At 44.4% G+C, this 27885-nt stretch overlaps 1 protein-coding gene across 2 annotated transcripts; it reads right to left on the minus strand.

Moving 5' to 3' along the window:
- Nucleotides 1–27746, minus strand: LOC127566447 (immunoglobulin superfamily member 1-like). 2 transcript variants are annotated; one of them, XM_052008879.1, is made up of 10 exons: nt 27555–27746; nt 23873–23902; nt 20940–21230; nt 16760–17050; nt 13271–13561; nt 9088–9378; nt 6279–6320; nt 5067–5162; nt 3537–3574; nt 1–2081 (listed from the first exon to the last, which is right to left on the minus strand). In XM_052008879.1, the coding sequence occupies exons 1-9, from the start codon at nt 27583–27585 to the stop codon at nt 3558–3560; spliced, it is 1380 nt and encodes a 459-aa protein (XP_051864839.1). In that variant the 5' UTR covers nt 27586–27746; the 3' UTR covers nt 1–2081; nt 3537–3557. The 2 variants fall into 2 exon arrangements, with proteins under 2 accessions (XP_051864839.1, XP_051864840.1); XM_052008880.1 differs by lacking the exon at nt 27555–27746 and adding an exon at nt 26105–26185.
- Between the last annotated feature and the right edge of the window lie 139 nt (nt 27747–27885).

Below are 27885 nucleotides of genomic sequence, written 5' to 3' on the forward strand. Positions count from 1 at the left end.
TTGAAACACACAGTTTAATACATCTTTTGCGCAGATGGTTCTGGGGGGGGGGGGGGGGCAGCCCGAAGTGTCGCTACGCTTCCCGCGCCAATATCGCATGCCCGCAACTTCCTAACCCGTAAGTCTTCTGAAATGCGGGAGGAAACTGGAGCACCCGGAGGAAACCCAAGCAGACACGGGGAGACCGGACAAATTCCTTTCAGACAACGGCTGGAATTGAACCCGGGTCGCTGCTGCTGTAATACCGTTATGCTAACTACTACACTGGATATGAAGTGAGTTTCTTTCCTCGGCTGATGTCGATCAGCAAAGGCCTTGATTTCACTTGAGGACGAAGAGTGAAGCCAGTTCTTCTCCGATCCGACCTGCAACGCATTACGTTCTGTAACGTCACAGTGGGTAGGACGATGGGCAGTGAATGCGTTGATGCACGGACAAAAAGGATGTCCTTCAGTGGGAAGTGGCGGACGAACATACTCCTGACAAACAGCCATCTCAAAACTAATTTCTCTATGCACAGATGCGTTCGGCGTCCAAACTGATTGAAGTCCCCCCAGGGCATTCCGTATCAATATAGTTAGCACAGCGGCCTCAAATGCCCAGACAACCGTGTTCTATTACGACCTCCGGTGCTGTCTGCGTGGAGATTATACGTTCTCACTGTGACTGTGTGGGTTATCCCAGGGTGCTCCGGTTTCGTTACACATGCCATAAAGTACGCCATTTGTCCGTATTGTTGGTTACTATAAATTACCCCGCTACAGGTGGGTGATATGTTAATTTGGAGTAGTTGGTTAGCATGCGAGAGAGAATCAATCATGGGAAAATGGATGGTTGAATGGAACTTATGGGATTATTCTGAAATATGGCATAGAATTAGTGGGCCGAATGGCTTTCCAGGAAGTAAGGAAAATAACAGAAACGATATTATGGGAAATGCCCAGATATTCTTTGTTTGAACTGAACCCTTGTTTGACACATATTAATGCCTCTGGGGTATTTAGAGGTATAATGACGCAGCTAGTGGAGCCACTGCCTCGCAGATTCAGCGATTTGGGTTCAGTCCCGAACTGCGGAGGGTGCTGCCTGTGTGGAGTTTGCCCGTTCTCCCTGTAAACCTGTGGGCATCTCCCAGGTGCTCCGGTTTCCTCCCACATCCCAAAGACGTGCGGGTCTGGAGGTCAATTGGCCGCTGTATGTTGCCGCGTGTGTGGGTGAGTGGTCGAAACGTAGTGGTGGGGGTGGGGGAGCTTGGTGGGGAGTTGACGAGAATGTGTCGAGATCAAAAATGGGATTAGTACATGATTGGTGTAAATAGGTGGTTGATGGTCAGTATTGTCTTGGTGGGCCGAAGGGCTGCTGGACTGCGATGTTATCTCACGAGCAGCATGTTTATTTCAGTCTCGCAGAGCAATGATTGGTCTAACAAACACGCAGCGTGTATACTGTGACTTGATATGTTGAACACTTATTCCACATTAAAATAGCAGTGACCCAACAATTCAAATAAAAGAATGCGTACGATTCTGAGAAATAATTTAGCAAATGTTTCTTTTGCATAATGATACGCACTGAGATGGGATCACTGTAACAAGCATAATAGAGGGGTTAATTGCTGTATCTCTGCTTGTCTTTAATCATCTGGTGTGGCATTTGACAACCGAAGTTCTGCAACGTGGAACCGAAAACAGTAGGTGTGTGTTCATTCATTCTCTGATATTGACATTAGAAAGCTTGGTGGGTTATTCCTAGATCTAGCTTCTGTGAAACTATGCTCAACTTTATTTTTTACAGGAATATATCGGCGCATATTGATCGGTTAACTAAGTCACGATGTCACCAACATTGCATTTGTTGTCGCGTTGATTAACCTCTCAGAATTTCATCTTGTTTTCTTTTGCCTTGAATTATATTGTGACAGTATTGAAGGACATAGTGTGAAGGTTTGAAGAAATTCAACCTTGCAAACGGAAGTCAGGTGCCATTTTTCCGGTATCGCGTGGCATTTGCCGATCAAATATGCAATTACGCAAATACTCCATGCACGTCTTCACTAGAAATAATGAAATGCTTTCTAGTTGCTAATTGGGAGAGAGAATAGTGCATAGTTTGGTATATATTCCTTATTCGATATATTATTCATAATTCACAACACGTTGTACCACAATAAATTTTGAAACGTTCTGTTCTGATGTGGTGAACTGATGGAAAAGTTAACTTTCCATCATTATCTGGCTGCACGGAAACCTGGACATTGTTTGCAATTTTAACACATAGAACACAGAGCACTAAAGCACAGGAACTGGACCGGCTGCCCACTATATCTATGCCTGCAATGAAAACAATTAAATTTCATCCCATCTGCATGCACATGATCCAGATCCCTCCATTCCCCTCAATGTATGTGTTATTGCAGCGTAGCTCCCGTATCTGCTTCCATCAATTCAGCTGGGTGCGCGTTCTGGATACACAGCACTCTCTGCAAACAAAACAATCTTGCCTCGCAAATCAACTTGAATCTCCCAGCTCAACTCAGATCGATGCCCTCCAGTATTTGACATTTGAGGGAGACGCTGATTAACCGCCCGATATATTTCTTTTATATGTATCACGTCTCACTCGGCTTCTATCGCTCAAAGGTAATCAATCCGACCTTGAGCAGTTTTATCTTATAGCTCATGCTCTGTAAACCTCGGCAACATCTTGCTGAGCCGTCTCAAAAGCATCCGTGTCGTTCCTGTAATACGGCCAACAGAGTTGCGCACAATACTCCAGATGTGCCCTAACCAATGTTTTACATAGGAGCATCAAGTGCAGGGAGCTGTGGACACAGCCAAGCACATTACAGAAACCAGCCTCCCCTCCATGGAATCTGTCTATACCTTACTTTACCTTGATGAAGCAGCCAGTATAATCAAAGACGCCACCCACCCGGGTCATTCCCTCTTCTCCCCTCTCCCATCAGGCAGAATTTACAGGAGCCTGAGGGCACATACCACCAGCTCAACGACATCTTCTCTCCCACGATGATAAGACTATTGAACGGTTGCCTTATACGATGAGATGGACTCTGACCTCACAATCTACCTTGTTATGACCTTGAAATTTATTGTCTGCCTGAAATGACTTCCCTGTCGCTGTGGCACTTTACTTTGTATTTTGTTACTGTTTTACCCTGTACGACCTTCATGCACTGTGTAATGAATTTATCTGTACGAAGGTATGCAACAGAAGATTTTCACTCTACCTCGGAATAAGTGACAGTAATAAACCAATACCAATAGCATAATGACCTGTCAGCTGTTATACTCAATGCCCCGTCCTAAAAAAAGCCGTCGTATTCACCTGTGTTGTTACTTTCAAGGAGCTCTGTATTTCGGTGCTCTGAGGGTTGTGTTATTTACTGTGTACTTTCCACATGCAATATTTTATTTTATGCCCCAGTGAGGAAGTATAACAGAGAGCGATAAATTGTATCATGAATGTAAGATACTAGAAACACTACTCATTTTCACATGAAAAGCTTGGATACTCACCATTCGGAATGGAGTGGACATTTAATGCTGATCTGGATCTGAAATAAAAGGGCGTCACTGCAGAATTACTGTTTTCGATTACACATCATAATTAAAAAAAAGATCTCCCATATCAATTTCCCAAAGTAATTCCAGTTACCGGATACAATGACAATACTTTGAATGGCAAAATTTGGAAAACGCAGAAATAAAGTGCTATTCCTGCACTAATTCATGAACTTCTCCGTTCGTTCATACCAACCGTGATTTGTTATTTATATTACAAATATTATTCATGTTGTAGGTTAGAAGTAAAAAGCTTGAATCACATTTTCAAGAAACAATTCCGGAATACAATATTTTTAGAAAAGGGACTACTATCTCAAATTTTTTTCTTTTTGCATCGCATGGTTGAACGTTCGTTCATTGTAAACATTCAGGGCTTTAATATAAAGTCAAGATGCCAATTTAACACAAAGGTAGAATGATTTGAGTCACAGTGTGGACTTTCTTTATAAAAATGACTTTTAATTTACCTTTCTTGCATTCAGAAACCTAAGTCCGTGCACTCTCTTTGTCATCTGCAGCTTAATTGTACACACAGTGTTATTACCTATAGTTTTGGCTAGCCTGTTATATGAAAGACTTCATTAAAAGCGGGAAAGTGTGCAAGAAAAGTTCATGAGAATATTGCCAGAGCTCGAAGATCTTAGATAGACGCATGAATGACTAAGAAATGGTGAGCTGTGTGAGAGGGAATGAGTAGATAGATATTAGAGCAGAATCAAATGTCGGCACAACTTCGTGGGCTGAAGGGCCTGTAGTGTGCCGCAATGTTCTGTGTTCTATGTTATATCTGAGTTACAGGGAAAGGTTGGGCAGGCGAGGACTTTATTCCTTTGGAGTGCAGGAGACTGTGTGGCCGGGGGAGGGGGGGGCGGGTGGGGTGGTTGGTGGCCTTATAGAGGTGTATAAAGTCAAGAGAGACACAGATGCTAATGCGTCCCTTTTCGAAGCGAAAGCTTATAAAAATATAGGAGAAAGGTTGAAAGTGAGAGAGGAAAGATTTAACAGGCACCCGAAGGGCAGCTTTTTCCCCACAGAGAGGAATATGGAAAGATCTGCCGGAGGAAGTGGTTGAGGCAGGTACAATAACAAGATTTAAAACACTCCTTCACGGGTACATGGTAAGGAAAAGTTCAGTGGGGAATGGGACAAACGCTGTAATTGGGACCAGCGTTGGTAGACACCCTGGTCGGCGTGGACGAGTTGGGCCGAAGGGTCTGTTTCCATGCTGTGTTGTTCCTTGTCTCCAATTTGTTTTTACATAATAATCATCATAAAACCCCGGCTAAAGCAAGCTTATCTATTCATATGAATATGCGCACCGATATTGTAAAGAGGGAACATTGAGGAAACATTGCTGTCAATGCTGTTCATCTGCATCCCAATGCTTTCAAAAGGCATTGCTGTTCTCAAGGGGAAATTTCTGGAATACTAGTAAAATAACAATAACTTATGCCAGTGAATACCATTGTTGAAGGAAATTACCTTTTTTCGACAGGCAGATGGCCAGTACTGCAAAAATCACGATAAGCCCTAGGAGCACTGGAACGGCCATAGCTATTACCAGAAGGCCTCCATGACCTGATGATGAAAATATTTCAGGGTTATTTGAAGTTTTTCCTAATAATTGCATTTACTGCTCTTCTCTGAGCACCTAGCAGGTGATTTATCATTCTTACATAGGTCATAGAACATTACAGCACAGTACAGGCCCTTCGGCCCACAATATGCTAACATTTTATTCTGCTCGAAGATCTATCGAACCCTTTCCTCCCACATAGCCCTCCATTTCTCTATCTTTCGTGTGACTATCTAAGAACCTTTTAAATGTCCCAAAGCATCTGCCCCCACCACCTCTGCCGGTAGAGCGTTCCACACATCTCTGTGTAAAAGAAAAACTTACCTCTGACATCCCCCATGTATTTTCCTCCAATCAACTTAATATTATGCCCCCTCGTGTCAGCCATTTTCACCCTGGCAAAAGTCTCTGACTGTCCACTCGATCTATGCCTCTTATCATCTCGTACGTCTCTATCAGGTCACCTCTCATCCTCCTCTCCAAAGAGAAAAGCCCGAGCTCGCTCAACCTATCCTCATAGGACATGCTCTCCAATCCAGGCAGCATCCTGGTAAATCTCCTCTGCACCCTCTCCAAAGCTTCCACATCCTTCCTATAATGAGGCGACCAGAACTGAACACAATACTCCAAGTGTGGTCTGACCAGAGTTCTATAGAGCTGCAACATTACCTCGCGGCTCTCGAACTCAATACCCCGACTAATGAAGGCCAACACACCATACGCCTTCTTAACAACCCTATCGAACTGCCTGGCAACCTTGAGGGATCTATGGACGTGGACCCCCAAGATTCCTATCTTCCACCACACTGCTAAGTGTCCTGCCATTAACCTTGCTTTCTGCCTTCAGATTCCATCTCCCGAAGTGAATCACGTCACACTTTTCCGGGTTGATTGAATACTTGATTAAATGCTAGCGGGAAATTCTGTAACTTCTTGAGGGAGAAACACGATTCCTTTTGGAATGTGAGATGAAGACGGATGGACAATCCATATTGTTGGGTATTGTGATCAACACATAGCTATTTAACTGAACCCGCGCTGTAGTTATCTGTTTATCTTTGTAAAGCATGCAGTTGCGTGAAACCATTACATACGTGAAAGATCGACATCGTACTTACTGACGTCCGTTTCAGTTTTTTCAGACATGGCCTTGTCGCCTTCTGCAATAAAATCGTAAGATAATTCTAAATTACTTTCTTCAAGATAAACAGAGAGAGAGAGAGAGAGAGAGAGAGAGAGAGAGAGAACGAAAGAACAAAGACAGGACTGGCGTTTGCTCAGTCCTCTGTACCTCCAGTTTGGAGGGAAAACATCTCACGTTAACTTCCAGTTTATCAGGTGCTGATCGCCAAGATTGAGTTAATTCAATCCTGTACATACACTTGTGATTAAATAAGGCCCAGGGCACTGTTGTTACCATCAAGAAAAGGACATCCATAGAAGCTAACATGGCTAACAACTGTAAAAACAAAGGACTGCAGATTCTGGGATCTAGATGAAAAACCAGGCGACCCCCCCTCCCGCCCTCCACCCCGGCTGCCTCCTCTCTTGTGTCCACCTATCGTTGCCCTGCTTCTCCGTCCTGTATATTGGGCTTCCCTTTTCCTATCTTCAGGCCTGAAGAAGGGTCTGAATCCGGAACATTGACGAACGCGGAACGTTGACCGCTTGCTTTTCTCCACGGATGTTGCCTGGCGTGTTGAGTTCATCCACCATCATCGTGTTTTTCTTGGCTAACAATTGAACTGAAGCGCACTGTAGTTTCAAGTTAAAGCCTGGAGAGACGTCTAAGTCCTGCATTTCTGCCTGAAGAGCATTTACCCGAACATCAGCGAGAGTGAAGTTACCTAAGATTACATCAGGATCTAGGGGAACTCACGAAGTGGAAAAGGCGAGGCAGATGCAGTTTAACTCGGACAGGTGCGAGGTGTTGCATTTTTGTCCGCTAAACCAGGGCAGGACTTACTGATGTTCTCCTCTCATCTGGATTCACCTATCACCCGCAAACTCTTGCTCCACCCCTCCCGCACACTTTTATACTGGCGACAGACCATAGAACATAGAACATTACAGCAAAGTTAGGCCCTTCGGCCAACAATGTTGTGCCGACATATTATCCTGCTGTAAGATCTAGCTAATCCTTCCCATCACGTATCCCCCCATTTCTTTGTCATTCATGTGTCAGATAGACTCTTAGATACTCTTAAATGTCCCCTATCTCTCTGTCCCCACAGCCTCTGCCGGTAGTGCGTTCCACGCACCCGCCACTCTCTGTGTGAGAACATACCCCTGAGATCCCCCTTATATCTCCCCTCTTTCTTTCCAGTTCTGAAAAAGAGTCTGGGCCCCAAACGTCGACTGTCCATTTCCCTCGGTAGATGCTGCCTGACCCGCTGAGTTCCTCCAGCATTTTGTGCGTTGCTCAGGACGTACGCACTGAATGGGAGGGCCTGCAGTATGTTGCAGAACAGAGAGGACAGGGGTACAGGTATATTGTTCCACGAAAGCCGTAACACAGGTAGACAGAATGGCGAAGAATGCGATTGGCTTGCTTGCCTTCATGGGTCAGGGCATTGAATACAACTGTACACGTCGTTGGTGAGATCACATTTGTGCATTTCTGGCCCATAGGCTTTCTGAAGGATGTAACTAAGCTGGAAACGATGCAGAAAAGATTCACGGATATGTGACAGGGCTGGAGGGCTTGAGGTATGAGGAGAGGCTCGATAGGTTTGGACGTTTTATTTCACGTAGCGCAGACGTTGGGGGGTTACCTTTTGGAAGTATATGAAATCATGAGAGGACTACAATAAGTGGATGGTCACAGTCTATTTTCCCAATACAGGGGATATTAAAATTAGAAGGCAGAAGTTTATGGTGAGAGAGGAAGAAATTTAAAAGGGCCCTAGGGCAACTGTCAGACAAAGGGTAGGGGAAATGTGGAAGGAGCTGCCAGGGAAATTGTAAAGGCGAGTACGGTGACAATCTGCAAAAGCCCTGGATGGATATGGGCCAAACACAAGAAAGTGGGCCTAGCTTACGTAAACATCTTGGTCGGAATTGGCGAGTTGGGCTGAAGGGCCTGTCTCTGATATGACATGAAAGTTGCGCCCGCAGCGTTGTTGTCTTCAATTAACCTGGAGGATGCTTTTGGAGTTGAAGCAGCGGGATACGATAGATTGGTTCGCGGCATCTAATAAAGTTAGTCAGACTCAGAGCGGTTGCAATGTGAATTCAGGCGCACATGGGCACACTTCCACCGATATCTACGTCGCAACGCCACCATACATTGTCAGCTTGAGTTTTCCCAATTGTTGCTATGTTGGAGCATTTCCTATCCCTGCCCAAGATGCGATCACTGTGTTTAAGAGATATTTAGACAGACATTAAAGCAGCAAGACAAAAAAGGGATGCCGTATTAATGCGGGAAAATGGGATTAACGCACATGGCAAAATGGTCGGCATGGACGTGGTGTGCTCCTACGGCTCTATGGCGCTATGACTGCGTCACAATGTTATGGGTTCAAACGCCCAAAACACACGCATGTTACACGGCATATAACATTAATATGCCATTGAAGCTCTGCCAAGGCGAAGGGGTAGTCGATGAATGCTCATGGCATGGATTCAAAGATGCCCGGTCACGTTACACCGGTTCCTTCAGTGAAATAGGGGAAAAGCACAACTTAACACCATCTGCGAAGTAAACGATCTGTTTATAAACACGCCGCTGCTTGATGCACTCAAAGTAAACTCACAGATTCCTGTCTTAAAATATCAGTAACATCATCATACAACAACACGTGCGCCTTGCCCAATATTCGGTGATGTATTCCTTACAAGAGTTTGGCCTTCCAGGACCACCGCGAGGAAGCACTTGTCTCCGAACATTGCATTGTAAAACAGATAGGTTAAAAGCAAACTCACCAATCACAGTCAACGTCATGAGGTTACTCAGAGCCGAGAATGCAAAACTACCGTTCACCTCCACGAGGCAATGGCATGCATAATGTCCGGTGTCGCAATGTCTTAGGTTGGGCATTGAAATGGTGGTTTTGTTCCTTTCTTCTGCCGGCTGGTATGGAGAATATTCTTCGTCACTATATTCATAGAAGAAACATTTATGTTTCGTGTCGGCTATGCAGGTAAAGTGGAGATTGCTGCCTTCAGTAACCTTGACTGAGGATGGGTGTAAGATGCTCAACGGTGCTTGGACATCTGTGAGAGAATCAGGCAAACATGACTAGGCACCATCTGAAGTTGGTTGATGATGGATGTAGAACATCCTGCATAAATGAATCTTCTACCATATGGATTTTAGAGTTATCAAGAGTCAACGCGTAATGGAGACATACCGTAACGAAACAGACAACAGAGCTCAAGACTGCAGGTTCCGCGCCGAACAATAACCACTCATTTACATGCATTTATTCAACCTGCACTTATTCCCTATATTCTCCCAGAGATGCTGGCACTCAACTCATCCAGAGATTCTATCACTCAACTGCACTCGAGAGGTAGTTTACCGTGGCCAATTAAGCCACCAACAATCACATAAGATCAAACCTGAGCATTCACAGGGAGAACGCACAACTCCCCACCGTATATAATCTGTTCTGTTTCTTGTTGTCTGAGTTCAGATATAAAGTGGAGACATTCCGCTGGAGAGACACGGTCAGTGTGATTAAATTGCTCGGTTGTTGTCTCCGAGCACTCGTCCTAACCCGTCAAGCTCTAACGCTCACAATGGAACTGAATATTATGTTGTGGCAAGGGTGGGATAATCTCACTGCGCGTCCCTCCAATCTAATTCGTAACATACTGACTTTTTAACAATGTATTCTGCTCCTCCACTGCTCTGGTTGAAAAATGAGAAAATAATGAGTATCCTTTTCAATTTGTCAATGGGCATGAAATTGTGTCGACACATATGTCCTTGTTTTTTTTTGAAGAACTAAATTGCAATGTTGGATAGTTGATAATGAGAGAGATGGCCAATTAAAAGTAAGCACCGTTTTGAAGACGTTTTTCTGATGTTGAGCCTTTCAGACTTGCATTGGCCCTGTATATACGGGAATTTTCAAGCAACGTCGTTGTGTTGACTCATCAATTTTTTCCCCTATGGTTTCGATCAATTTCAGAAGCTGAAGAAGAACATAGAACATAGACCATTCAGGCACAATTCAGGCCTTTTTGCCCACAAAGCTGTGCCGAAATTACTAGGCTGACCCATGGTCCTCTATTTTACTCAGCTCCACATACCTATCTAACAGTCTCTTGAAAGACCCTATCGCATCAGCCTCCACCACCGTTTCCGGCAGCCCATTCCACGCATTCACCACTCTCTGAGTAAAAAAAAAACTATCCCCTAACATCTCTTCTATATCTATTCCCCAGCACCTTAAACCTATGTCCTCTTGTGGCCACCAATTCAGCCCTGGGGAAAAGCGTCTGACTATCTACCCTATCAATACCTTTCATCATCTTATACACCTCTATCAGGACCCCCTCACCCTCCGTCTCTCCAAGGAGAAAAGGCCGACTTCCCTCAACCTGCTTTCATAAGGCATGCTCCCCAATCCAGGCAGCATCCTTGTAAATCTCCTCTGCAACCTTTCTGTGGCTTCTACATATTTCCTGTAGTGAGGCGACCAGAACTGAGCACAGTACTCCAAGTGTGGTCTGACCAGGGACCTATATAGCTACAACAATACCTCCCGACTCCTAAATTCAATTCCCCGATTGATGAAGAACAATACACCATATGACTTCTTAACCACAGAGTCCACCTGCGCCGCCACTTTGAGCGTCCTATGGATTTGGACCCCAAGATCCCTCTGATCCTCCACACTGCCAAGAGTCCAAGACTGCCAATAAGGCAAAAGAGTTTGAGATATAGGAGAATAAATAGAGCATTCGGCATCTGGGCCGTTTTCCTCTTTGAATATGATCTGGAATGATTTGTTTTCCGAGCTTAACTTTTGGACATAACGAAGGAAAAGTCATAAGAAGAGGAGCAGACCATTCGTCTGCTTTTTCCTTCTGTGTCATGGCTGATCTCCCATCGTCATATTTTTATGCTAATACCCTATCCCAGGATTCATCCACTACCAAGTCATATGGAATTTACTTTTGAACAAAATTAGCGAAAGAATGCCGCAGCCCTCCGAGATGAAGAACACCGAAGATCCCGCAGACTTCCGCATTCAAGTAAGCATCACTTCATTTCAGTTCTCAGTGTAGTGCCATCTCTATGTCTATATGGGAAGGATGTCACTAACATGCAAATGGTGCAAGAAAATATTCATGAGGACGTTCCCGGGACTGGAGCGTTTGAGTTAAAATGATAAGGTGGACAGGCGAAGAACATGATATTCCCCGGAGCACAGGAGGCTGGTGCAGCTGCCTTATAGAGATGTATAAAATCGTGAGGAGAATAAATAAGGCGAATATCCACTGTCTTTTCCCCAGGGTAGTGGAGTCAATAACTAGAGGGCAAAGGTTTAACGTGAGAAATAAAAGATTTAAATGGCATCTGATAGGAAACTTTTTCACACAGAGGGCGGTGAGTATATGGAACGAGCTGCCAGAGGAAGTGGCAGAGGCTGGTACAATTGCACTGTTTAAGAGACATTTGGATAGGTCAGTTAAGAGAAGGCGAAAGGTACATTTATAGGATGACGAGTTCTCTCTTTTGTGGACCTGTAGAGCAGTGTGCTTCTGTTCTCTTTGGAATTTACTGGTTGGATATTATCGAAAAATGGAGTACTCTGAGGTACATCTACTGGTTAGAAATTGAAAGGACGCTTTTCAGCTACTGTGGTAGTCCAGGACGCAAATGTATGGATTCAGAATAAGTTATGTCTCAGTTAAGAAAAAAAAAGATGAAGGGTAATTTCTTCGTTCGGAGAGTCGTAAATCATCGTTGTGTTCAGTTCTGCTCGCCTCATCATATGAAGGACGTGGAAGCATTAGAGAGGGTGCAGAAGAGATTTATCAGGATGCTGCATGGATTGGAGGGTACGTCTTGTGAGAATATGTTGAACGAGCTGGAGTTTTTCTTTTTAGAGAGGAAGAGGATGAGATGTGACTTGAAAGAGGTGTACAAGATGATAAGACGCACAGATCGAGTGGACAATCAGAGACCTTTCCCCCGCACGACAATGGCTAACTCGACGGGACATAATTTTAAGGTGATTGGAGGAAGATATAAGGGGGCTATCAGGGACAGTTTTTTTTACGCAGAGAATGGTGGGTGCGTGGAACGCACTGCTGGCAGATGTTATGGGGGCAGATACATCAGGGAAATTTAAAAGCCTCTTAGATAGACACATGGATGTTGGAGAAGTGGGAAGCGATGTGGGAGGGAAGGGTTAGGTGGATCTTAGAGCCGGATAAAATGTTGGCACAACATCGTGGGCAGAAGGGCCTGTACTGTGCTGTAGTGTTCTATGTTCTATGTTCTTCTCCAGTCAACTATTATGATTGTGTTCTTTTATTCGTCAATTAATATATAAAAGCCTGTGGAAAGGATATTGGAAAAAGAGAGGAGTTACAAGTTACAAGGAGGAAAATGAAGTAGAGTCGAAGGTCAAAGTAACGGAACAGAAAAACTTAACGATGATGTTGGATTGAAATTGCACACAGTTTCGGGAAAAATACATCTCAACCACACTGCCAAATTACGACGTGCACCGACGTGATATTCATTCAATCACCGTCTAGGCCTTCCGGAATAATCCCCCAGATGCATCAAATCTCACCAACAATTTGGTACATAATCAGCCAAAATACGCAGTTTCATCTTCTGAGGAAGCGGAAAATCGATTCGATCAGTATGTTTAAGGGTACATGGGCTACGTGCGGAAGAGTGATAATATCTGAACGCCGTAAAGTTCGGTGGAAAGAGACATGGCAGTAGGTCCATATGGAGCCCAGAGTCCAGTATGTGCCTCAGGCTCCCTGAAATTTCTCGGAGGCTTGCGATTCATCCAACTGGATACAACATATCATGACACACAACCCTTGTATGAATATCCACAGTATTGCATGTTCGCAATGACAACTGCCCTGGCAGTCAACTGAATTTCACAAGGTTAATCCTACTCACCAAGGATCGTTAATTGAATCTCATCACTTGGACCCGATTTGCTTTTCTTGGGTAGTAACATTTCGTACATGCATCGATAATTTCTTGCGCTTGTAGAACTCAGATTGGTAAGTGTGAAAAATACTGCCGGCTCCGCAAGGGAGAGAATATCGAAAATCTTTTTGGAACCTGTTAACAGAGACACCAATTTCTCGCCGGCAATGGGAACTTCACACTTGACGAGAATGACGCCTCCTTGAAGTCCGATGCCCGACGTGGGTTCAAAAGTGATGTTGGGTTTCGGAATATTTTCTGAGAATACAAGTAATTGCAATAAAGTCAGTTGTATTGGATTTTAGCAGTGTAAATGTTAATCAGGACTAATCTCAAACTGTTTTCGTCACCTTCCAGTTTTATAATTAGCCTGAAGATTTTTTTTTCATCATTTACGACCTGAGTATGTTGCACAGAATATATTGAGGAGTTTCTGCTAAAGTAGCAGGATGACTTAGTGGAGATGAAATTTTACCCCTATCCGTTTAAGAGGCGGGAGATATTCGACTATTTTATTCATCGCAGTTAGAACATAAAATGTATCTATCTTTCACCCTTTTATTCATTTATAAATTGCAAATACTCTGGCGAAATTGTTTTCTGGGTGTTTGTGTGCCATAAATTTACGACAATCATGTGATCAGCGATGTTTCTTTAGCCCTTTGCTCTAATAAATAGTTTTTACTTTCCAAATGCTACCTGCATTCAAAAACAATGCTCAAGTACTCTGGAAATGGATTTCAATGCAGACAAGTGTGAGGTAATGCATTTTGGAAAGTCAAAACAGCGTAAGACTTATACTATGAATGGTAGGACAGGAGGAGGTTTAATGGACTAGAGGGACACGTGTAAAGAGGTAACAGGTTGACAGCGGAGAGAAAAAGGCGTTTAGCATGCTGACCTTCATCAGTCAGGGCACTGAGGACGGGAGATGGAACGTTATGTTGCAGTTGTGTAAGTCGTTGGTGAGGCCGCACATGGAGAACTGTTTACAGTTGCGAAGCGCTGTTATGGGGAAGCCGTCGTCAAACTGGAAAGGGTGCAGTAAAGATTACGAGGATGTTACCAGGCCTCGAGGGACTGAAGAAAAGAAAGAGATTGGTCTAGCTATGTCTTTATTCCATGGAACGTAGGAGAATGAGGTGCGACCTTATAGAAGTGTTTAAAAATATAAGAGGCATAGATAAGGTGGACGGTAACAGTTTTTTCCCCAGGGTAGGGAAGTCCAAAACTGGGGGCATAGATTTACTGTGACCGGGGAAGATTTTAAAAGGATCTGAGGGGTACTTCTTTCCAGACGGAGTGTGTGAATATGTGCATTGAGTTGCCAAACGAAGTGGTTGAGGCAGGTACAACAGTATCACGTAAGAAGAACTCGGATAGGTACATGGAGGGGCGGGGCTTGGAGGGATATAGGCCGAGCACAGGGAATTGGGACTAGCTGGGAAGGCACCATGGTCGTCAAATCTCAAATGTCTCTCTCGTATCTGCCTGCACCACCATCCTTGGCTGCGCACTCCAGACAAGGGCCACTCTCCATTTAATAAAAATTGCCCGCACATCTCCTGTGAACTTTCCCCCTTTTCACCTTAAATGCATGCTCTCCAATATCAGTCCAAATTTAGACATGCATCTCAGCGCTGCATCCATGTCTAACTGTCATTTACCGCAACATTACAGCAAATAGTTTCTGACCTCATGAACATGACTGATGCTTCAAGGGATGAAGCTGCAGATAAATTGACTACCACCCTCTGCTGAAGCAAGTCGCACTTACCGCTGTTCCCTGTGCATCAGGATACACGGCGAGAATCCGAGATAAACAATTTAAACACACCCTTCGGCCCACAAAGTCCGTAACCCGACATGATCCCACTTTAATGCAACATTTACTTTCCCCACATTCACATCAACTCGCTCCGGAATTCCATCCCTCCTCTACGAACTGTATGGGAATTACAGCGGCAATTAACCAATCAACTCGCACGTCTTTGGGATGCGGGAGGAAACGGAAGCACCATGTGGAAACGCACGCTATCACAGGGAGAACACGCAAACTCTATGCTAACTGCACAAGAGGGCAAGACTGAAACTGAGGCTCCAGTTTTGAAAGATGATGGCCTCATGAACTGTGCCACTATTTCTGCTAGGCGCGGTCCTGCCCCTTCCAAGTATTGTATTTGTACAATGGTCTGCCCTGGTCCAATCACGTAGACGCCACGGCCAAGAAAGCTCAGCAGCTCCTCTACTTCCTCAGGAGTTTTACGAAATTTGGTATGTGCCCTGCGACACTCACGAACTTTTATCGATGCACCATAGAAAACATCCTATCTGGATGCATCACAGCTTGGTATGGCAACTGTTTTGCCCAGGACCTAAAGAAACTGCAGAGAGTTGTGGACACAGCCCGACGAATCGCGGAAATCAGCCTCCCCTCTATGGACTCTGTCTATACCTCGCGTTGCCTTGGTGAAGCAGCCGGCATAATCAAAGGCCCCACACACCCGGGTAAACCTCTCTTCTCCCCTCTACCATCAGGCAGAAGATATAGGAGTCTGAGAGCACATCCCACTAAGCTTAAGGACAGCTTCTATCCCGCGGTGATAAGACTATTTAACGGTTCCCTTGTACGATGAGATGAACTCTTGAACTCACAGTCTCCCTTGTTGTGACCTTGCACATTATTAACTACCTGCACTGCACGTCCTCCGTAGCTGTGATACTTTACTCTGCACTGTTATTGTTTCACCTGTACAACTCAATGTACTCTGCACTACCCAAATGCACTCTACACTAACTCAGTGTAACTGCACTGTCTAATGAATTAACCTGTACGATCGGTATGCAAGACAAGTTTTTCACTGTACCTCGGTACAAGTGAGAATAATAAACCAATACCAATACCAGTTACGCACTTTGGATGACCAGCATGCAATTTTAGTTCAGCTTCAACATTATCAACTGTTGCTCTGCTGGCGAATACCCCGCCCCTGAGTGAGAAAATTCTGGTTTCGACTCCGCCTCCGGAGTCTGAAATATAATCTGATGTGATAGCGCCGTGGAAAGGAAGAACTGTCAAGATGATGAACGGGAAGTGTTGAACGAGCTGTCAAGTTGACGCGTTGAGCCGATACGGATGTGGACGACTCGAATCTCATGACAATGATTCAAAGAAGAAGGGCCACGTTAACCCGTTGCCCTCAGCAAAAGAACAAACAAAAAACTAACTGTGTGAAAAGAAATAAATTTCTGGTCCTTAACGAAACACTGTTCGTGGCAGCTTACTGCATTGAAGGTACAGATACAGATCCCCGTCTATAAAAAGCAGCATCCGCATCATGCAGCAATATCTGTGCCTTGCCCCACTAGACCATCTGGACAAGTTTGTGATAACTACTGTCATCGCGTGGCAACACGCGTCCATGTCACCTGCACGTCAGTTAACATTGAACTCACCAATCACCGTCAATTCCATGAGGTTACTCGGGGCCGAGAATGCAAAAATACCGTTCACTTCCACCAGGCAATAACAGGTATAGTTCCCGGCGTCGCTACGAGTTAAGTTCAGCATTGAAATGCTGGTATTGTTCCTTCTTTTCCCCAGGTGGAATTGCGAATATCGATTATCTCTGTACGTAGAGAAGAAGCACTTATCTCCCGCGTTCGCTGTGCAGATCATGTTCAGATTCCCGCCCTTAGAAACTTCGGCTGCAGGTGGGCGCAATATGCTTAGCGGTGCTTGGATGCCTGTGGATAACAATGTCACGGGTTGAGCAACTTTAATCACCATTTTACCAGCAATGATAAATGTAAATCAAAACAAATATTCCTGCTTAAATTAAGCCTTGTATTCTATCGATTCCTTGAGGCCCATACCTAAGTAAGGATGTGCTGGCCTTGTACAGGGTCCAGAGGAGGTTCACAAGAATGGTCCCTGGAATGAAATGCAGAAAATATGTCGGGCATTTAACGTCTCTGGGCGTGTACTCGATGGAGTTCAGAAGGACAGGTGGGGAGCTGTGCCTGAACCTGCCGAAAACTGAAAGGTCTGGATAGACTAGACGTGGAGAGGATGTTTCCGTCAGTAGTAAATATCCGAGGGCCTTGCCTGAGAATAAATGGATGTCCGTTTAAAACGGAGAGGAGGAGGCATTTCTTCAGCAGATGGAGGTGGTTCTGTCGAATTCGTTGCCACAAAGGGCTGTGGAGGCTAAGTCACTGGGTGCTTTTAAGACAGAGTTTGGTCTGTACTTGATTGGTATGGGTGGGTGGGAGGTTAAGGTTTACGGGGTGAAGGCTGGAGAATTGGGTTGAAATCAGGCAAGATTGAATGGCGGATCAGACAGATGGACCGAATGGCCGAATGTTGCTCCTCTTTCTTCCGGGCTATCGTCATACAAAGTTACAGCGACAAATAGCAGACACTTCGACCCACCCAGTCCACACCGACAATCAACCATCCACTTGCACCCACCCGGCATTTATCCCTTTTTATTCAAACCATATTCTGCGCATTCTGCAGCACATTCATACACTAGGGAGAATTTACAACGCACAATGAATCTGGCAACCTGCATGCGAGAGGATGCGAGAGGAAACCGGTGCACCCAGGGTAAGCAATTACAGGGAGAATGCGCAAACAAAACATTATACATCTCATTCTGTTCCTGTTTATCTGAACTGCGATGCAATCTGCCGGAAATTCTACTTTGAGAAGAATGCACAACATAGGTTATCACATTGCAGGAACAGTTTCACAATAATAGATCACTCGTTATGTCCTGCTAATGGAACTGAATATCATAAGTCTGTGTGGACCTTTGGCGAGGGTGGGACTGCCTATCGCATTCTCCTGCCACAATTTCCTACCACAGTGTCCTAACGAACTAAACATAATTCCCGATCTACAACAAGATAACGACTTGCCGTTTCGCTTCAGTTATCAGCATGTATGTGTTTGGATTGACCAAATATTTCCATGCTGATTTCAATGCATGCACTGTATACCGCACGATATTGACAGAGACTGCGTATTTAATTTTATACGATGTTTAATAGCATTATCTGGTGTTCCACATGCTGGACTTGCATTGACCTTATTTCTCCGGAAGTTTTCTTCCTGCGAAATTATGTTGACTCATTTACTGTATCTATTTTCCATTTTTGTAAACTCCAGAACATAAAAATAAAGGAATGATATGGAGGAGAACCAATTGACCATCCAACACAAGGGTCTTGCCCACGTTGGAACAAGATCACAGATGATCTTTTACCTCTAGTATGTCGGAGGCTGAAGTTATGAAGGCACAGTTGTGGTAGACTGTCAGGATTTTTTTTAACCAGGGTAGATATTTCATTACTGGAGAGCACAACTTCAAGGCGAGAGGGCGGGGGTGGGGGGTGATGAATTTTAAATCAGATTGGCGAAGCACATATTTTTATACAGCGAGAAGTGGGTGCCTGGAAAGCGCTGCCTGATGTGGCGGTGCAAGCAGATAAGATAATGGCGTTTCAGAGACGTTAAGATGGACAGTTAGCACATAGGGAGTAGAGGGAAAATAGCCAGAAAGGTAGCGTTTAATTTGACATCATGTTCGGCACAGACACCGAAGGGCCTCTTCCTATGCTGTACGTTCGATGTTCTATGTTTATGAAGAGATAGTGGCCCACTGAAGACACATTTTTTCTCACATGTGAGACCCGCCCTCCTGGAACCCGAACATCTCGCTGGTGTCCGGTATTCGTGAAAATAACGCTGCTCAGGGGTGCCGCTGCCAAAGCTATTCCTAAAACTATTCCGAAAGATGACTGTTGTTTGATTTTGATTGGAAGTACCAATTTCATTCAGTGCTTCGTGCATCTGGTCCGAGTCATTGAGTGATATAGAGTTGTTGATACCTGTTGATACTAGAGTGATAAAGGCCTCTTATTCACGATTTCTACCTGCAATTCTGTTTATTAAAGGGGGTTCAAACATCTTGGTCCTTAATTTCTTTGGATAATGCTCAAGTATCTTGAAATATTTTCAATGAAGTATTAATTCAATTTACACATTGTATTAAGCATTGTTCAAGAAACCTCTGGAATTATCCAAGATAATATCTGCCAGCAATGACACCTCATTGGTGATAGGAATGTCCACGACTATGATTATAGATAAACAAAACGTTTCAATTACATTAGCTTTTGTTAATCAATTAAAGCAGGCGTGGGTTTGTGAAGTGCTGAACAGAGAAAAGTGCCGCTAATATTTTGTACTGTGAATTTCTGGGGATATTAATGACAAATCGAACTGGACGTCGCCCCATATTCATTTGTCAATGTCTTCTCCCCTTTCCGCTGGACACAAGGGAACACACGTGTGCAGCTGGTAAATCTGGTTGGACAACACAGAATCCAATCATCTGTCTTTTATAGATGAGGTGTGTGCGAGAGGGAAAACACAGTACCTTCGACTAAGGTACTGTGATTCCCCTTGTTTTTGGAAGGAAATACGAGCACTGAAACAGTTTAGAGAAGGCTAAAGAAGTTAATGCATAATATGAATAAATTTTTTTCTTCAGTGAGGAAATTTTGAGAAGCCTTGCTATTGGCTCATTGACTTTTCTGTTTGTTGGTCTTTCATGTCACCATACATGGAACTATTGTAGCTTCACCATTAAAAACATCCTATCCGACTGCATCACAGGTTGGTATGACAATTCTTCTGCCGTGACTGCAAGAAATTGCAGAGACTTTCAATTTCTTGCAGTCTTGGATAGAGCTGTGGTTACAGCTCAGTACAGCACGAAAACCAGTCATCCGTCCATCGACTCTGTCTGCACTTCTCACTACATCGGAAAAGCAGCCAGAATCGTCAAAGACATCTCGTACGCCGGACTTTCTCACTTCTCCCCGTCCCATCAGGCAGAAGGTACAAAAGCTTGAAAACACGCACCACCAGACTCTAATTCCCAGCTTCTAATTCACTGTTCCAAGAACCTTTAACAGACGACTTCGATGTTAAAGATGAACTATTAAACTCACAAACTACCTCATCGTAGCCACTTTAACTTATTATCTCCCTGCAGTGCACTTTCCATCCAACTGCAATTGTAACACTATGTTCTGAAGTCTGTTATTGCTTCTCCGTTGCACTAACTCAACGTACTTATGTTTTGAAATGATCTGTATGGATGTAATGCAGAACTAAGGTTTTTTTTTACCGTATCTTGGTACATGTGACAAAAATAGGCCAACAACAATACCAATATCAGAAGGTTATTTGGGGGATTCCGTGCACAGAAATTGTGCAGGTTTACTTCTACTCTTACTTCTACTGAAAGGAAGGCACGGTAGTGTAGCTGTTAGCCTAACGCTATTACAGCGCCAGCGACCCGAGTTGATTTCCGGCCGCTGTCTGTAAGGAGTTTGTACGTTCTCCCCGCGTCTGCGTGAATTTCCTCCGAGTGCTCCGGTTTCCACCTACGTTCCAAATACGTCCGGATTAGGATGTTATCGACATGCTATGTTGGCGCCGGAAGCGTGGCGACACTTGCGGGCTACCTCCCCCCCAGTTCACTCCAAGAAAGAGATGTATTTCACTATGTGTTTCGATGTTCATGTGACTAGTAAAGATATCTTATCTTCTACTCACCAAGCATTGTTAATCGTAACGCGTCACTGGGCTGAGATTTTTTTCTTTTGGGTTGGGAAATTTCCGACATACACCGGTACATTCCTCCGCTTTTCCAGGTTAGGTTTGCAAGTGTGAAAAATACAACCGGCTCCGACATGGAAAGAACCTCGAAAATTTTCTCAGAACCTCTGAATAAATAAACTCGCTTTTCCCCGTCAATGCCAGTGTTACACTTGAAGGTCATGATGCCACCTTGAAGCCCTGTGGCAGATGTGGGTTCAGCAGTGATGCTGGGCGTCGGAACATATTCTGCAAACACAGGGAATTGGTACCTCAGTTACAGTTGTACTTTTTTACTTGTGAAAATAGACATAATGCCCATCGCATGTTGTGTTCATGAGATGCATCGACGTTGGAAAACGTATAGCATGATGACTTAAAATCAGTTTGCCTCAAATATATTTCACCAAAAGTAAAACAGGTGGAACAAAATATAATGAAGCATTTTTCCTGGAGTAGTATCATAGCCAATTGTTGTTGAACCCTTACCTGTGTCCACTTCGGAGAATGATATTTTATAGGAAAATTAGTGCAGGATAGAAGCAGAGTATAGGGTATAAAGGTAGTAGGGTGGATGGGCTGAAGTGCACTTAATTGAATGCAAGAAGCATCAGGGATAAGGGTGATGAACCGAGAGCTTGGAACTATGCATTATGGTTCTTGCAGAGAGTTGGCTGTCACCGGGACAGGAATGGATACTGAATATTCCAGGATTTCAGTAGAGGCGTTGGAGAGGGTGCAGAGGAGATTTACCAGGATGCTGCCTGGTTTGGAGAGTATGGATTATGAGGAGGGACTAATGGAGCTAGGGCTTTACTGTTTGGAGAGAAGGAGGATGAGAAGAGACATGAAAGAGGTGTACAAAATATTCAGAGGAATAGATAGAGTGGAAAGCCAGCGGCTCTTTCCCAGGGCACCAATGCTCAATACTAGAGGGCATAGCTTCAAAGTAATGTATGGTAAGTTCAAGAGAGATATCAGAGGAAGGTCTTTTACCCAGAGATTAGTTGAGGCGGGGAATGCGCTGCCTGCGTTGGTGGTGGAGGCAGGTACATTGGTCAAATTCAAGAGATTACTAGATAAGCATATGGAGGAATTTAAAATAGAGGGATATATAGTAGGAAAGGGTTAGATAATCTTAGGCGAGGTTTAAAGGTCGGCACAACATTGTGGGCCGAAAGACCTGTATTTTGCTGTACTGCACTATGTTCTATGTGAAGTCTGGAAGATTAGATCGCGTGGTATCTCGGGGGAGGCGGCAGATTGGATTCATAATGGGCTCGTAGAAAGCAGAGGGTGATCGTCGAGAGTTGTTTCTCAGACTGGAGCCCTGTGCCACAGGGGTCAGTGCTGGGACCTTTGCTGTTTGAAATTTATGCAAACGATTTGATGTGAATATACACGGCATGGTCAGTACGTTTAGGGATGATACGAAAAGACGTAGTGTTTTAGATGGTGTCGAAGGTTATGAAAAATTACAGAGCTATCTTAATAAGCTAGGTATGTGGGCTGCGGATTGGCAAATGGTTTTCAATCCAGACAAACGTGAGAGATTGAATTTTGGGAGATCAAACTAGCATAGGATGGTAGGGCCCTGACCAGTGTTACGGAACAGAGAGACCTTGGGTTGCAAGTGGATAGTTCACTGAAAACTGCGTCACATGTAGACAGGGTCGTGAAGAAGTCGTTTGGCATGATGATCCTCATGAGGCAGGCCACCGAGTCGAGGAGTTGGGAAGTTACGATAAGGTGGTATAAGACGTTAGTGAAGACGCACTCAGAGTATTGTGTACAGTTCTGGTTGCCCTGCTTTCGGAAAGATGTTATTGAACTGGAAAGAGTTGAGGAAAACATTACCAGGATGTTGCCTGGACTTGGGACCCGGAATTACAAGGAGAGGTTGCATGGACTTTACTCCCTGGAATGTGGGAGATTGAAGGGATGACGTGACGGAGATAAAAAAAAATTCAGGAGGGGAATATCAAGGTGAAAACACATGGATTTTTTTACCCAGGGAGGGGTTGCTAAAAACAAAAGGGCATAGGTTATAAATCAGAGCCGATAGATTTAAAGGGACATCAGAGATAGGATATAAGATATCTTTATAGGTCACATTTATATCGAAACACGCGGTGAAATACATCTTTTGCGTTGAGTGTTCTGGGGAAAGCCCTCAAGTGTCACCACGATCCTGGCGCCAACATAGCATGCCCGCAACCTTCTAACCCGTACGTCTTTGGAATGTGGGAAGAAACCGGAGCATCCGGAGGAAACCCACACAAACACGCGGAGAGTGGGGGTGGGGGTGGGGGGAGAACGTAGAAACTCTTTACAGACAGCGGCCGGAATTGAACCTGGGTTGATGGCGCTGCAAAGCTACACTGCCTACAGGGGAAGCTGCTTCACGTAAAAGGCGGTGCCTATTTGAAACGAGCTTCCACAAATAGTGGTTGAGGCGGACACATTAGCAATATTTAGAAGTGACATGGATAAGAGAGATTTTGAAAGCTCTGGGCCGAGCGCGGGCAGAGGGGCCTTGCTCACTGGCCAGCACAGTCGACATGGACGAGTCGGGCTGAGGGCCTATTTCCATGCTGTATGACTCTGTGACTCTCTATGACTCTGTAACTGGGGGTAGGGTGTTAACGGAAACGTTGGAAGCAGAAGATGTTATTCAGGCAAATAGGTATTTGATTAACAACGTGGAGTTACGAGGGAGTTTATGAGTATTAGATTATCAAGAGCCCAGAAGTGAATGACTAATCATAATCTTGTAGTCTGTCGCATCTACAACGTGAAAATTAGACACCAACGAACGCATTATATCTTTATCAGTCGTTTGTAACGAATATACCAAGATATTGAACGTTGTATTAATTGCAAGGGCTTACCCCGAGCTTTTCCGATTTCTGCGAGTCGACCTGTAGGAAATTGAGCAAAGAAGATACATGGATTGAAAGGTTTCGATTCACTGCAATAATATCAATAAGAACCAAAATACATTTGAACGGCGTGATTCACAAGCGAAATCCTGACAAATGCCTTTCAAATGTTACCCACTCTAATAACAGACACAAAAGACTACAGATACTGGAATCTGCATCAGATGAAGGGTCTGGACCCGAAACTTCGACTGCCCATTTCCCTCCACAGATGACCCATGAACTTGTTTTATTACCTACTAGAAAATGTGGTACGCCTGCAGAATGCGTTAATAATTTCAAATATCACTTCAGCAATCTGAGCATCTTTTATTTTTTCCTGCTGCTATGTGAGGAAAGAGACGAAAGTTGCAGTCATCTAGTCACACGACACCTCATATGTTGGCAGAAAACATTAAAGAACATTTATGTCAGGGTCCAAGAAATCTCCTCCCTCGTCTCTCATCGGAATCTGCGGTACATTGATCAAGTCCTGGTTATTCATTCAACTGTATTTTCGCAAGACATCTCATGCATCACCCTTTAAAACGTGAATATGTTCCTACATACTTAGTAAGTTTTCTTTTATACAAAGAGTGGTGGGTGCGTGAAACGCACTGTCGGCAGAGATCGTGGGTGTAGATACATCAGGGACATTTAAGAGATTCAGAGATAGCCGCATGAATGAAAGAAAAATGGAGGGCTATGTGGGAGGGAAGGGTTAGATAGATCCTACAGCAGGATAAAATGTCGGCACAACATCGTGGGCCGAAGGGCCTGTAGTATGCTGTAATGTCCTATGTCCTATGTGCATACTTTTATCTTTCTCTCTCCCTGAAATTGGCAGCTATGTTACCGTCTCTTTTAGGAATACAGAGCGGAAGTCCTCATTTATGACCTTATCCAAGTCTTCTGATTTAATACACATACTTTCCCCCTGGTCCCGAAAGGGACCTTCTCTTCGCCTAATAATCCTTCTGTTCTTAACATTGTCAGCAAGTATGATGGACCTTCATCAGACTGAATGTGTGTTCCTGTTAGAAGAGGAGGATGATAACAACAAGGATTTTCTAGACATTTTATAGAATTTTCACACTTGTCAGTTATAGAAAGGGATAAATGTTATATCTGGCCAGAAGCAGAGAAAACATTTGCTTCAAACTGTCTGCAAACTAAACCATCATTCTGTTCTCTATGTAACAAAGTCAACTAATCACAGACTCACTAAGTCTTCCCTCTCTGATTCTCCATCTGTTAGCAGCATTGGAAGTGACTTCAACAGGAGGGGAATGCAGCGTGTTCACTGACACTCAAATGTAAGTTACTTTATACATTTTGTTTAGAAGAGTGAGTTTTACCATTTTCTGAAAATCAAAACCAAAACTGCAGATGCTGGAAATCTCAAATAAAAACAAAAAAAAATGCTGAAAAATCTCAACAAGTCAGGCAGCATCTGTGGGAGGTGAAACTGTTAATGTATCAGGTCTGAGACCTTGGAGACATTTGTTCAATTCTGGTAAAAATAACTGTTTCTCTGTCACTACTTTAACCCAACTTACCATCTCACTGTGGTTTGCATTAACCTTGTCTGCCAGTGGCATATCTTGGCTCCCCTTGTCCTTCCTTACTTTTATTTTATTTATTAATCTATATGTTCCATGCACATGAGCGGCCTCCCCAGTTCTCAGAATACAACACCGAACAAAGGCTTTCTTGTTTATCAAATTCTCCATATCGCTTGACATCCGCGTTTCCCTGCACTTGCCCAGGTTACCCTTCACTCTTGCCGGAATACTATGGCCCTGAACTCTCACTGCTTCTCCATTAAAGAACTCGCATTTGTTCGAGGGAAGATTTCGAATTCAGTTATTTAGCAGTGTGCACCAACTTTTCTTCTTGCGGGAAATGGCAAACGGACGGAAATCTGTACCCGGAATGTTGTGGAGTCTAGATCCTTGGTGGGGGGGGGGGGGGGGGGCGGGGGTGGTGTTATTTGAAGAGAAAGTGGACAAGAATAGAATCAATTTGCAAACTCAGGGAATTGAGGTTAATTTGCAACTGGCGCAGAACCGGAGATGGGGCCGATTGGGCTTGAGCATTCTGAATGGCTGGCTAGTTTTTAAGGGCCAGGTGGCCTACGCCTGCTATTTGATTATGTTCTTAATTTCCTGTTATATGTCCCGTGGACGGGATAACTGTTACCTCAGGGATCACAGTTTCACAATATAACGTGTCTGGCAGTCAAGGAGACGATAAGCTTCTTTGATTGCCCAGTCAGCTGATGGTGAATCTTCAGAATTCCCTACCCACGAGCGTTGAGGGCGTTGAAGAGTAAACGAGGAGCTTCTGGGACGATGTGGGGTGGGGAGATAGAGGCAGGTGGGAGGGTGGAGTGGAGTTGAAGTCACAATGGATGGTAAAGTAGGAGTGAGTGTTACCGATTGGACGGGGGCTTTCGATAGAGCGGAAACCTCTCCTGACGGCTGCCTCTTGTCCTGTCGAGTGTCTCCAGAGAGGGACAGGGAATGAGTGAGAGATGGAGAGAGAGAAAGGGTGAGAGAGAGATAAAATGACAGATAGATACATAGAGAGAGAGAGAACAGAAAGGTGGAGGGGAGTGTTTGTCGGGTTTTTGTGCATTCTCCTTTTAGTGTGTGTGTGTGTGTGTGTGTGTGTGTGTGTGCGTGCGTGCGTGTGTGTGTGAAAAGAGAGAGAAAGCAAGAGAGAGAGAGTTTGTGTCTGCATACGCATATCTCAATCTTGTGTGTGTGAGTGAGAGAGGCAGAGAGAGAGGCAGAGAGAGATGCAGAGAGAGAAGTAGAGTGAAAGAGAGAGACAAAGACGGCGAGGCAGAGAGACAGAGGGAAATAGAGTATGTGTATGTGTGTTTCTGTGCACGTGTGCGCATGTCCACATCTTTGTGTTTGTCTTTGGCGTGTTTGTGTGTCAGAAGGCAAGAGAAAGAGACAGAAAGAGAAGAGAGAGGGAGTGTGTGTGTGTGTGTGTGTGTGTGTGTGTGTGTGTGTGTGCGATCTCTATCTTCGTGTCTGTCGTTCGGTGTGTGTGCATGAGAGACGGAGAGGCAGGCAGAAACAGAAAGACAGCCAGAGAAGGACAGAGAGACGGAGACAGAGAGAAAGACAGAGAGAGAAAAAGAGAGATTGTGTTTGCGTCTGTGTTCATGTGAGTGGTTGCCCGTATCTCCATTTCTGTGTACGTGTTAATGTGTCTGTGTGTGTGTGAGAGAGAAGGCAAGATAGGAAGTGAGAGGGGGAGGGGGAGAGAGAGAGAGAGAGTTAGAGAGAGAGAGGGAGGGAGGGAGAGAGAGAGAGAGAGAGAGAGAAAGAGAGAGTGAGAATGAAAGAGAACGCAGGATATTAGCCAAAATCAAGGTTTCATGCAGGAACGTGACACCCATCAGTAGCAGAGACCAAAGACCGAATTTTCTGCCACCCTTGTTATTTCGCATTCTGTTGCCCACACTGTTGAGGTTCACGGCTGCGTGCTGTTAACAGCAAAGCAAACGATAGCACGGATCACAAAGAATGCGCAAGCTCGCAAGCAGATAACAATGTCAGCCGCCTGTCGCAATATTACTGACTAGAATAAATGATTGCAACTCGGGGCGGAGTATGTGGACCCAGGTACTCACCCAACAGCAATAGGATGAATACTGGCAACATCTTGCCTCAAACGCGAAATTAGGGCGAGATCCACAGCACCGCACTTTGATATCTGTGAATGGAGTTTCAGGGAGAAAGAAGTTACAGCAGATCTGTGGCCTGCAACGGAAGTCTTTGTCTAACAAATCTAAAGCATAGTATATCTGCACTTTGCAGCATGTTCAACAGACAGACTGCTGACCAAACAATGGGCAAAGCAAGAAGCGGAAGGAAATTGCCTCATAGCCGCTAGGCTGTCAATTGCAAAAGGAACTCACGCAAACCGTTTTTTAACGCTCGTCTGTCTCGATGAATTGGAAT

Source organism: Pristis pectinata, chromosome 41 (genome assembly GCF_009764475.1).
Source record: "Pristis pectinata isolate sPriPec2 chromosome 41, sPriPec2.1.pri, whole genome shotgun sequence".
Lineage (NCBI taxonomy): Eukaryota > Metazoa > Chordata > Chondrichthyes > Rhinopristiformes > Pristidae > Pristis > Pristis pectinata.